Genomic DNA, 12,895 nt, shown 5'->3' on the forward strand with positions numbered 1-12,895 from the left:
GTGAGGTTACTTACCAGGCTTATCACCACTATGACTCTCCATCCCCAACACTGACACCTTCGGTACCTACTTGTCCTAGGAATCCTTCTCTAAGAAAAGTAGATAGGGGCTCAACATTTATCAGGGCGTCCTAATCTTTTACTCAGACCTCCTCAGCACACTGACACCTGTGCAACCATACACCTATTGCTTTTTGTTCGTCATACCTGAAGATGATCCACTGTTCCTATAATAGTTCTGTAACTTCCTTGCCTGAGGGTGGCAAGGCCAGCATCCCTCGCTGTGCCCAGCACCTTCTCTGGCATCTCTGGGGCATGTGGGGACTGGAGGGGAGGAACGACCCCTAACCTATTCAGGAGACCATCCTCTTCTCCACTCAATGCCACAGTACCTGATCAGCCACATCCCTCCGGACCAGGAGGGGCAGATGGTGGGTGATAGCCAAAAGAATGGTAACAGCCTGATCCTGGGGCAGGAAGGGGAGCAGCCGGGCCACCAGGGCCTTCCCCTTCCTCACAGAGAGCACCTGCAGGAAGCCATCTGCTGCCTCTCTGCAAGGGAGAGAGGAGAACATTTTCAGAGCTCTGCATAGAGGAGAGGGCTACATGCCAGAAAGGAGAGGCAGAAGCAAGACCAGTGTCTTTGCTGCTCCTTCCCTTCCTGGGCTGAGGTGGAACCCTCCCACACTCACTCCAGGTTGTTCTGCTCCTGGGTCTTTAAGGTCTGGAAGAGCTTCTCAACCTGGTTGCTTTGCTGCTCAGAAAAGCAGGGCTGTGGAGGCCTATACTTCCAGTCTTCCTCTATTTCTAGTAACTGAAGGAACATCTGGGAATTTGAGGGTGGAAAAAGAGGTAAATTTGGGTAATATCTCATTCTCAAAGGTAGGTTTGGAACTCGTCCCTAAGGAACTGATATCTCACCTTCTCAATCCGGTATAATACCCGAAGCCTCTGACTGCTTGCGGCTTCTATATCCTAGGAGAAGAGAGTCACCAGCTATCAGCTACACTGCCACTGCCACAGCCCTAGCCCAGGCCCCCAACTAGCTAGAGATTGAGCTGGAAAGGCTAGAAACAAAGTCTGATCACACTTCTTCCTCCTCCTTCGGTCACAGTCTTAATCACAAGAATGTTCTAGACCCTTCTTCCAAAGGGGAGAGAAAAATGTCTGGGAAGATAGTGCTCCCACCTGCTCTTGAGTTCCATGGGGTACTGCATCAATAGCTCGGCGAGGGCTGAAGCATGTCGACACAGCTACCTGGCCCAGGGAACCCTCGATTCGGACCACTGCATGAGAAGAGAGGCACATTTCCTTCCCCCTCCCACACTCTGTCCACCCAGATGCCCAGCCCAAGTCAGCAGGTCAGCCCTGACCCTACCAGACTCATAAGCCTCTGCCTTCGGAATGTAAGGCGTTACCAGCTTGAGGGACTCAACCCGGTTTCTTCGTCCAAGTAGCTCTTCGTCTGCCTGCTTCTTCTCTAGCTTCTGGTAATATTCCTGATAATGCACGGAATAGGAAACAAAAAAACAAAACACCTTATATTCATCTTTTGAATTTAGAATTAAGTTTCTCAAGTGCAGCCTCTTAAGTTTAGTTTTTTTGTGTGTGTTATAAGTTTTGTTGTTTGAGACAGCATCTCCCTCTGTCACCCAGCTGGAGTGCAGTGGCGCAATCTCTGGCTCACTGCAACCTCCCTGGCTCAAGTGATCCTCCCACTTCAGCCTCCTCAGTAGCTGGGGCCACAGGCACGTGCTACCATGCCCAGCTAATTTTTGTATTTTTTGTAGAGGTGGGATTTCACCATGTTGCCCAGGCTGGTCTTGAACTCCTGGACTCAAGCAATCAGCCCTCCTTGGCCTCCCAAAGTGCTGGGATTACAGGCGAGCCATTGTGCCCAGACAAGCACGGCCTCTTAACACTCTTTCCTACAACAATCATTCCAGAAATGATGCTGGCACCTTAGGCCCTCCTTGCAGTTATTCTAAAGTGTCTTAAGCACCCTGGGCCCCACATCACCCATCTTGGAATTCACATACCAAATACTTAAAGACCAGATACCACCACCAAGTCTGATGAAAGGTCAGAGAGCAAAGTGGAGAGCCAGTGAGCAAACCTGTTCCAGCGTCTGTAACCTTCCTGCATTCCTCATGCTCTAGTACCCACACACTGCATACCACCTGTCCTCCCCACTTCCCCATTTAATCTTGTGATCTCACCTGTGCTTTCTAAAAATCGGTTATCTGATGATATGAAGGCCATCCAGAGGTTTAAGCACAGAACTAGCTATAGGGAAGTGTTTGTCAGTTGCCCTCTAGGCCAGTTTTATACTTCTGTGGATTTGCTCAGCAGCTCTGATATTTTCTTAAAGTTGAGAAATCCTAAACTAAAATCCACTGACAAGCCAAACAAGGATTTGAAAAAGGCTCTTTTGTTTAGAAGCAATGCCAAAAAGGCAAGAATACAAAACTATTTCACTTTCAGTGACCCTCGCAGAAAAAGGAGGGCTTTTGAAGCTTGGTGGAAAGAAAGGAAAAATACCTAATGTAAATGAGAAGGCAATAAGGGTGGGGCACTGGATGGGAGGCTCCCAGATGTTGAGGTGAAAGTGAAACAGCCAGCCGGGCGCGGTTGCTCATGCCTGTAATCTCAGCACTTGGGAGGCCGAGGCGGGTGGATCACTTGAGGTCAGAAGTTCAAGACCAGCCTATCCAACATGGTGAAACCCCATCTCTACTAAAAATACAAAAATTAGCTGCTTATGGTGGTGCATGCCTGTGATCGCAGCTACTTGGGAGGCTGAGGCAGGAGAATCACCTGAACCCTGGAGGTGGAGGTGGCAGTGAGCTGAGATGGTGCCACTGCACTTCAGCCTGGATGACAGAGGGAGACTCTGTCTCAAAAAAAAGAAAAAGAAAGATAACAGCCTAGACAACCCAAAAACTTGTGGACAAAGACTTGCCCCATAAATAAAGGCAGAAGGAAGCAGGGGAAAATGAGTAAAAATATCTGCTGTCGTTCGTTCAATTAAACAAACTGAATCCCACTATTTATAATATACCTGTGCTTTAGATCTAAAAAGTCAAAGTAGATGAATATAACAAGACATTTCTCAGCATACACAGGTGGGAAAATCCATATTTCCTGGGTGAACAGGGAAAATTCTTAGCAAAGAGTAGAGACAAAACCCAAGTGTGTTTGGGGAACTGGAAATAATCTTAGTTGGCTGAAATGTAGGAAGATAGAGAGAAATGAGTTTGGGATGTCAATTTTAGAAATACGGCCCCCATCCTGTAGTGATTCTCTCTCCCACCTGAACAGACATGACCTCTATGAGCCGAAGAGAGGATCAGAGAGGGCCCGGGAGTCCAGGCCCATTTGACCCAAGGTCAGAGGCTGGGCTGAGTACTGCGGGGCTCACCTGGTAATAGTAGTCATCTAGGCGGGGTTTTGCACTCTGCAGCTGCACCATCTGCACTTTTATCACCCAGTCCTTCTCTTTTCTGGTCATGAGGTTAGCATAGGGGTCTGGCTGCTGAGACCAAGGCTTCTTGGCTGGGGGACTTTAAGCCAGGAGGAACAACCCTTTAGACTTACCCACCACTGGCACTTCCTAAGGAGTGCGGTGAGCAGGAAGTGGGGCTCTCTGGGAAGGATGGAGCAAGCACAGAGGTGGGCAACAGTATGAGAGTTTTAACCACCACATGGGAGCTTTGAGGGAGACAACTGGTCACAAGGGGAGACCCGGCATGCAGATGGGCTCCCCTCAACCCTGCTGCTGGTCTGGGCTTTACCTTGGTGTTTGACTATGCTGCTGCTGCTGCAAGATTCGTTGGTGCCGAGGGTGGAGCTGGGTCAGATGACTGGGAAGACAAGAAGTAACGAGCTGGGTGGAAGGAAGCTCTCAGTTCTCTGCCCCCTCCATTCATTCAGCCCAGGTCAGCTCTGATGGACATCTAAGGAACCTTATCTGTTTAGGTACTTTCCCAAAGTCAGCCACATGGCACATCGTAGTCCTAGACCCACAGGGTTCCCAAGCTCCTCCAACATCTATTTTCCTGCAATTTGGCTGCAGGAAATCTTGGAACAGTAGAAAACGTTTTGGCCTGGTCATCAGGAGTTCTGAATAGTAGTCTCAGTTCCATCATGCTACCTGATCGCAAATATATTTTTATTTTTAATTTTTGAGACAGTCTCCCTCTGTCATCCAGGCTGGAGTGCTGTGGCATGGTCTCAGCTCACTGCAACCTCTGGCTCCTGGGTTCAAGTGATTTTCCTGCCTCAGCCTCCCAAGTAGCTGGGATTACAGGCGCTCGCCACCACGCCTAGCTAATTTTTGTATATTTAGTGGAGACACAGTTTCACCATGTTGGCCAGGCTGGTCTCGAACTCCTGGCCTCAAGTGATCCTCCCACCTTGGCCTCCCAGAGTGCTGGGATTACAGGTGTGAGCCACAGCACCCGGCTTTAAATAAATTTTTAATCTCCCTGGGGCTACATTTGTGAGGGAGAAGGAATTAGACTATACCTCAGACTTCTCTTACTAGTTTTCTGTGTTTTCCTGTGGCAACTGGTAGGCATGGTCCCCGCCCCTCCTCAGCCAGCACCTCCTGAGACCTCTGGGGAGAACCTCAAACCAGTACCTGAACCTAGGGGGCCACGAGGTCAGCAGGCTGCAGAAGAGAGTTGGGTCTGGTGAGGGCAGCCGAGGTCCAAAGTGCTGTGCTGGAGAGCTGGTGCTGGGAAATGTAGGCCAGAAAGGGATGGGCGACAGGTAGTCCAAGGTCTGAGAGAGGAATTAAGAGGTCTGGGAGAACGCCATCTCCACCAAAAGAATGCTGCTCTTGTTGTGAGGGCTCAGTTCCTTTCCTACCTTTTCCCCTCAAGAACTTCACCCAACATTGTGCCATCTTGTGAGTCCCTCAAGGCAGCTTTGGGGGCACCAGACTATGGTTCCTGCCCTTGTTTCAACAGGGCTTGACTAGGAAGCAGCTCTTCATTCCCTGACAATGCAGGGTCATGTGCTTTTCCTACCATTTGGAAAGTCAACACCTCTCACTCTCCTCTCTATAATAGTCTTCTCTTGGGCTGTCTTCAGCCGCTGGGGCAGTACTCATCTGTCTTTTCTGACTCACTCAAAGCCCTCCTCAGAGCTCTAATTCCTTCTAGTTCTCCCTGCAGGATATCCTGGTTCTTGAATTCCTCTACCCCAGGCCATGTTCCCATTATACAGTTAATTGCAGGGCAGGTGCTCTTTCCAGCTAAGGGCTGGCCATCTGCTGAAAGATTGCCTAAGGCAGGAGTAGGGATCTAGTTTGTCCTTGTTCATACAAATGGCCAGTTGTCCCAGTACCACATATTAAGGTGTCTATCCATGCCCCTGGTTGGGCACACCACCTCTGTCATTTATCAAGCTCCTCTATGATGGGGCAACTCCCACCTCCCACACCCATACCTCACTTTGGGTGCCTTAACTCCAGACCAGGGTTGGGGGTAGACTGAACATAATAGATGGAATCCTCACTACCCACAGTATGGAGACTGCAGCAGACTCACCTGCCACAGAAAATGCAAGGAGGCAAGTGACATTCCCAGCACACCAGGGGCCTTGACTCCAGGGGAGCTAAGCAGAGCTCTCTGGAACAGGAGGGAGGAAAAACCAGGCTCTAATGGGCCCCTGTAGTGTCTTCTGCATTCACCTGTGTTTTTGAGGTGGTGGGAGGAAGCAGCAAGACCAGGTGTTCCAACATCCAGGGCAGTGGCAGCTTGGCCCTCCCTCAGATTCAAAGTCAGCTGGGCCAGAATCCCTCTCCCTCTCCTGGGAGGAATAAGACTAGTGCAGTGGTCCTCCCTTATTCATGAGACATATATGTTCCAAGACCGCCAAGGGATGCCTAGAACTGGATAGTACTAAACCCTGTGTATAGTGCTTTTTTCTTATATATACATGCCTATGATAGTTTATATATATATTAAAAAAATTTTTTTTTTAGAGTCAGGGTCTTGCTCTGTCACCCAGGCTGGAGTGCAGTGGCACCATCATAGCTCACTGCAGGCTCAAACTCCTGAGCTCAAGCCATCCTCCTGCCTCAGACTTCTAAGTAGCTGAGACTACAGGCATGTGCTACCATATCTGGCTAATTTTTGAAAATTTTTTTTCTTTTTTTTTTGTAGCGACAGGGTCTTGCTTTGTTGCCCAGACTGGTGTGGAAGTCCTGGCCTCAAGCAACCCTCCCAAAGTGCTGGGATTACAGACATAAGCCACTGCCCCGGCCAGTTTAATTTAAGAATTAGACACAATAAGAAATGAACAATAAAAATAGAACAGTTATAACAATATACTGTAATAAAAGTTATGTGAATGTGGTCTCTCTTAAAATACCTTATTGTACTATACTCGCCTATTTTCAGACTATAGTTGACCAAGGGTAACTGAAATGGCAGAAAGTGAAACCATGGACTACTGTACCTTAGTAGTAGGTTGAAGGAAGTTCTGAAATCACCTCATATCTACATAGGAGTCCTTGTCCTTCTCCACTAGTTATGGGATCCAGGGGAATAAATACCAGGAATGGACTACTGAGACAGAGGGGCCCAGGATCAGGCAAACGTGACTCACCTTTAACGCTAGTAGCAGGGCCACCGCCTGTGGGCGATGCACAGCTCTGCTAGGACCTGGTTTTAAGGCGAGAACAGCATCAGAAATGAAGTGGGAGACAGGAGAAAGAGGGAAGGAGAGAGTCCCTAACTCAAGTTCAAGGCTTAAAAAGAAAGTGTTAATCCAGAACTTGTCTTAGAAAAGGGTAGAAAAGAGAAGAGGAATGTTTAGTGACAGCCTGTGAGCCACAGACAGTTCAGGACAACCCTCTCCCATTCCCTTCTGCCATGGTACCTGGGTGTTGTGGACAGCACCAAGTACAGCTGGATCCCCAAGATCATTCTCTTCCTCCTCTAGGTCTGGGTCCAGATCTGGGTCCAGATCCTCCTCGTCCTCCTCCTCTTGCTCTTCCTCCTCCTCCCCTTCATTCTCTTCTTCTTTTTCCAATTGGCAGGCAGACACCGGCTCCTCCTCAGAAGCCAAGGGGCCACAGGTCTTACCTGGCCCTTGGTTTAAGTGTGGGCCAGAGGAGAAGGTAAGATGGGGGCTCAGCTGTGAGTCTTGTCTAGAGAGGCTGCTACTCAATAGCACTTCTGTTCATAAGCCATCTCCAGCACCACCTTTGAACATAACGCCTCCTGTTCTGTGGGTTTAACTCGGCCTCCCTTCTCCCAAGGTGCCCCGAACCATCCCCCAGTAAGTCAAATGGAACCTGAGCCAGGTGTGGTGGCTCGTGCTTGTAGTCCCAGTTACTTGGGAGGCCAAGGCGGGAAGATCATTTGGGCCCAGGAGTTTGAGATCAGCCTGGGCAACACAGTGAGACCCTGTCTCTAAGTAAAAAATTTAAAAAGCAAACAAAAGGAACCCGGCAGATACAAAACACCTTCACTTTCACATCCCCTCTTCAATTCCTTCATTAAGTTCTAGCACAGCCTTTTCCATCTGCTCTGCCCCACCTAACGCCCTTTCTGTTGCCTCTTTGAACAAGTTCCACCTGCCCTGACTCACTGCAATTTAACCCTACTGTGTGCCATATACTTTACGTGCATATGTTCATTTAACAGTAATATGAGGCTGTCCTGGGTTGTTGTTGATAATTTTACTAGGTTGGTGAGAAAAATAAAGCCCAGAAGAGTGACCTTTCCATCACCCATTATAATATAATTAGCAAGTGGAAGAATTTGGAATAACTTCCAGTGACTCTGGACATCCAATCCCATATGTGAAACAGACCAGCAAGCTCTGCATGCTGGGGCATTTTATATAACATCACGGCCCACTTGTTGATACCTTCAAGGCATTTCATCTTGGCAGGCTGGTGGACTTCCTTCTTAGCTGTGTCCTCCAGTGAAACAGCATTGCCAGCCTCTGGAAGGTAAACCTGAGACAAGAAAGAGGCCAAGAGGCACCATCCTCAGTCAGTAAGGATGACATGGCACCCTAAAACAGCCATGGAATCCTCCCAGCAAGATGGTTAGAGAATTCTTGGCCATGGTCTTGAGGAGAGAGACCCTGGGGTCTCAGACTGCCATAAACACCCACCCTCCCAGCTCAGCTCTAGGGAGCTGTCCCACAAAGGGACAGAAATGAGGCACAGGCTAGAAGCAGGAAGAGAAGTACTTCCCAACCGACATCACCAGTCACCGTCCGAGTGTGGTGATGCCTTGCTCCCGACACCCACCACCTGACTGTTGCTGTCCTTTCTGTTTAAGTTATTCATAGCAGCCTGGGCCAGGACCTGTTTGCCGCTCCTGGCTTTAAAAGTCCCAGCTCCTCCCCTGCTCACCCATTAAAGGGCCAGCATCCTCCATCCACTGGGGCCTGATGGAAATATGAGAACATAGTTTAATGATTAAAAAAACGCTTGAACGGAGAAAAGACATAAACTGCATTTTTAGCCATCCATGGCTTTTAGTACAGTTTATTGGGATTGATATTTGGGGGCAGATAGTTAAAAAGAGGATCCCTGTTTTCCACACCCTTCATTGGTACTTTGTGAGGTTGCATTTAATTTAATCCCTAGGTTTTGCTTCAACAAAATTGGATAGGAAAGTCCTGGGTAGATCCTGGGGAGGATGCCTAGCAACCACGTTCCTGGCGCTTCAGGGCAGCGTACTTGAAGCCCTCAAGTCCACCTGATGATGCTTGCCCTTCACCGGGTCATGTGAGCTTAAGTCAGCTACTCAGCTCTGACTGATGAGAGACCCCTGTGAATTTGGAAGTCAGATCTTCATGGTAAAAACACTTTTGCATGAGATACACAGTCTTACATCTTTGTGGCTGCTCTAATGGCAAACTGGTCCAGAAGCTCAGGAGTAAAAACAAATCAACAACAACAAAAACAAAAACGTAGCTGCTCCTGGTAGGCAAAACCCAACACCCTCCCAAGTCTCATCTAACCCTCAAGCAACCCTGGGTTCTGTGCCCACATCCTGTGTTCAGCTGAAACCCACATGACTTTGTAGAACTTCTGAATAAGAATAAAAACTAAGTTAATTTCCCTACATCAAAAATGAAAGTTAGGACCCTCTTGTCATGGTGATAAGACCATGATTCTTGGTGCCTTTAAAGGAAAATATTTGTTTCAGAAGTTTTACTGCAGGTCATAACTATATGGGTGGGGGAACAAATATAAGTAGCTTGAAAGTTACTGAAAAACTTCTCATATATCTTGAGATAGCATCTTACTCTGTCACCCAGGCTGGAGTGCAGTGGCATGATCTTGGCCCACTGCAGCCTCCACCTCCCGGGTTCAAGATTCTCCTGCCTCAGCCTCCCGAGTAGCTGGGATTACAGGCGGCCACCACCATGCCCAGCTAATTTTTGTATATATATATATTTTTTTTCAGTAGAAACAGGGTTTCGCCATGTTGACCAGGCTTGTCTCAAACTCCTGACCTCAAGTAATCCACCTGCCTTGGCCTCCCAAAGGGCTGGGATTACAAGCACAAGCCACCACACCCAGCTGGGTTCTGGCCTTTTTGGTAATGTTATTCAGCTGTTTCTCTCAGGAACTTCCTAATAACGTACTTTAGCACTATTAACAAAAGGACCACATGGTGAATTTCAGTGTTCCAGAGGTGATTCATTAGGTTGTTGTAGAGACTAGATCTTAAGGAGAAACTTGTTGCATGAAGATTTTCATTCTGAAGGGACTTCTGGTACTGACTAGTACCAAAGCAGGTGGACTAGGGCTCAGTCTTAAAGATCACAGCCCTTCCCTGGCTGTTTGGAGTTTCACTTGGGACCTACTGTTTTTTATGAAGGTCCCCTACCCTTATCTGAAGTCTCATATGTCTACTGATCCCCTAGATGTTCTAACTTTCCTGCCATCATTTAATTATGTTAAGTTCAAGCCAAGCCTATGTTAGGCTTGGGGTAAACAGTGAATAAAGCAGATGCTTCCCACAGCCTGTTAGAGCTTCTTCTAGAATAAGAAGTACACACAGGTACACAGGATTGTTGGGTCAGATTTTAAAAAGACATTAGAGTGGCTCATACCTGTAATCCCAGCACTTTGGGAAGCTGAGGCAGGAGGATAGCTTGAGCCCATGAGTTCAAGACAAGCCTGGACAACATAGTGAGACCCCATCTCTATTAAAAATTTTTTCTTAAAGAAAAAAATGACATTAGAAATATTTACATTTGCTACATAAAACACTCTTTTATGGGGAGATTTTTTATCCATTGTTTCAGGTTCTTTAATAGCAGTAGATCTAGTCTGGCTTTCAATTTCTTCTTGAGTTTTAAGTTATATCTCTTCTAGGAATTTGTCCATTATAAATTTTCAAATTTGTTGGCATAAAGTTGTTCATAGTATAAGTGTATTTAAAAATCCATGCTATAACTGTACTTTGTCTCTCCTGCCCCCTTTTATTTACTTGTTTATTTTGAGACAGAGTCTTGCCTGTGACTCAGGCTAGAGTGCATTGGCACGATCTCAACTCACTGCAACCTCCACCTCCTGTGTTCAAGCAATTCTCCTGCCTCAGCCTCCAGAGTAGCTGAGAATACAGGTGCACACCACCATGCCTGGCCAATTAATTTTTTTTTTTTTTTGAGACAGAGTCTTGCTCTGTCAGCCAGGCTGGAGTGCAGTGGCACCATCTCGGCTCACTGCAACCTCTGCCTCCTGGGATCAAGCAATTGTCCTGCCTCAGCCTCCTGAATAGCTGGGATTACAGGGGTGTGCCATGCCCGGCTAATTTTTGTATTTTTAGTATAGAAGGGGTTTCACCATGTTGGCCAGTCTGGTCTTGAACTCCTGACCTCAGCTAATCCACTTACGTCGGCCTCCCAAAGTGCTGGAATTACAGGCATGAGCCACCGTGCCCGGCCAATGTTTTTTTTCTTTTTTCTTTTTTTTTTTTTTTTTAGTAGAGATAGGCTTTTGCCATGTTGGCCAGGCTGGTCTCAAACTCCTGGCTTCAAGTGATCCACCTGCCTCGGCCTCCAGAGTGCTAGGATTACAGGCGTGAGCCACTGCGTCCGGCCCTTTGTCTCCCTTTTTATTCCTAACATTATTCATCTCCTCCTTTGTTCTTCTTTCTAGAGTTTGTCTATTTTATTAGTCTTTTTAAAGAACCATGTATGTCAGGTTTCCTTCAGGAAATAGATGGTGTATTCAAACTGGATAATCTAATAAAGTTATATTTATAAAAGTATAGAAAGAGTATAGTGAAACCACAAGTAATAGCAGAATCCCCTGGGACTGGGACAAGAGGATGGAGCAGTCACCAGAACCTGGAGACAGAGAGGGCTGCCTGGCTTCAGATAATGTCAGCATCTGTGCTGTATGAGTTCCAGTGTGGCAGCCCTCTCCTAAATTACCCCAATTCCCTCTGGATCTGGGATCTGCTCCCTCCTCTTGCCTCTGAGGTCTGGGGGTGGGAAAGGCTCCCCACTCTTGCTAGTTCCAGGGTGCTTCACTGGCCTTTATGAGTTTCCCTTCACCCTGTTCACACCTTGGTGAATATTCTTTTCCGGACATGCTCCTCAGTTACACCACTTGAATGTGCCATCTGCTTCTTGTCGGGACCATGACTGACACTGCTCCATCACCAGCCTGCTGAGCTGTTCTTTAATTTGTCCTTGTTTAGCTTCCTTTCCCATACATCCCTCATCAGTGATTCTAAAAAATAGGCATTGTCCTCCTCCAGTCTTCCATACAACTCCCATCTCTACTCTCAGCAGTCAACCTCACCTCTTATGTTATGGGGAAAATAGAGGCCATTGGGGCTGATCCACTTCAATTCATACTTGGAGGAAATTATACACAGCCACAGGCCCCCCACCTTGCACTTCCAGGTGGGGGACTCTCCTCCTCTTCAAGTCCAGACTCTCTTCCTGGATGCTTGGCCCTTCAGCCACTTTTCTCTGTGTCTTGAGCCTCTCTGTTTTCCCCTTTCTTTTTCTTAGTGTATAGGATAGAAATATCAGGATGTGTCCACTTCTTGGAGACAAATCCCTGTCTTGTTTTTGTTTCTTATGTTAACTGCCCTTCAGGTCTCTCCTACCTAACAAACCAAACTTCTCCATTTCCTCACATCATTCCTTCAACTGTTGCTTTCTGGCTTTTGACTCCATTATAGTGGTGGCAACAGGGACAAACAGACATAATCTCCATAAGCCCCTTCAACACTTTTTCTGGACAATTGACAATTATTTGACGTATTAGTTCTCTGCAAATGCAGGGTCAAGACAAGTCCCCTACCCTTACTTCCACCTAGATGCCACCTATATAATTCTCGGGCTTGAAAAAGTATATCTGGAGCTAACATTACTAGTTACTCCGCAGAGACTTTTCTCAATACCATTACCAATGATTTTTCTTTCTTTCTTTTTAGTTTTAGAGATGGGGTCTCGCTCTTTCACCCAGACTGGAGTGCAGTGGCACGATTATAGCTCACTGCAAACTTGAACTTCTGGACTCCTGCCTCAACCTTCCAAGTAGCTGGGATTACAGCATACACCACCACACCCAGCTAATTTTTAAAATTTTTATAGAGATGGCGTCTCGCTTTTTTGCCCAGACTGGTCTCAAACTCCTGGGCTCAAGTCGTCCTCCCACCTTGGCCTCCCAAAGTGCTGGGATTACAGATGTGAGCCACTTCTCTCGGCTGTGATTTCTTAACTGTAAGTGCAAAAGACATGTTTCAGTCCTGACCTTAGCTGACGTCTCTACAGCATTCAACACTGCTGATCACGTCCTCCTTGGATCTCTGTGCTCCCACAGCTTCCCAACACTTGTCTCCTGGCTCTTCCAGTACCTCTTGGGTCATTTTTCTTTGGCCCTTTTC

The 12,895-nt window shown here is 47.3% G+C and overlaps 1 protein-coding gene across 1 annotated transcript in view; it reads right to left on the reverse strand.

Annotated features, from left to right (window-relative positions):
- Positions 1-12,895, reverse strand: part of PATL2 (PAT1 homolog 2) — a 47,430-nt gene that overhangs the window by 4,429 nt on the left and 30,106 nt on the right. Inside the window, exons 4-14 of the mRNA XM_055098376.2 lie at positions 7,887-7,977; positions 6,891-7,102; positions 5,555-5,635; positions 4,642-4,784; positions 3,794-3,862; positions 3,421-3,562; positions 1,378-1,498; positions 1,188-1,285; positions 921-974; positions 692-825; positions 392-551 (exon numbers count right to left, since the gene is read on the reverse strand). Coding sequence (XP_054954351.1) covers positions 392-551; positions 692-825; positions 921-974; positions 1,188-1,285; positions 1,378-1,498; positions 3,421-3,562; positions 3,794-3,862; positions 4,642-4,784; positions 5,555-5,635; positions 6,891-7,102; positions 7,887-7,902 — 1,230 coding nt within the window. The 5' untranslated portion in view covers positions 7,903-7,977. The remainder of the gene's footprint in view (positions 1-391; positions 552-691; positions 826-920; positions 975-1,187; positions 1,286-1,377; positions 1,499-3,420; positions 3,563-3,793; positions 3,863-4,641; positions 4,785-5,554; positions 5,636-6,890; positions 7,103-7,886; positions 7,978-12,895) is intronic.

This window comes from Pan paniscus, chromosome 16, assembly GCF_029289425.2.
Source record: "Pan paniscus chromosome 16, NHGRI_mPanPan1-v2.0_pri, whole genome shotgun sequence".
NCBI lineage: Eukaryota > Metazoa > Chordata > Mammalia > Primates > Hominidae > Pan > Pan paniscus.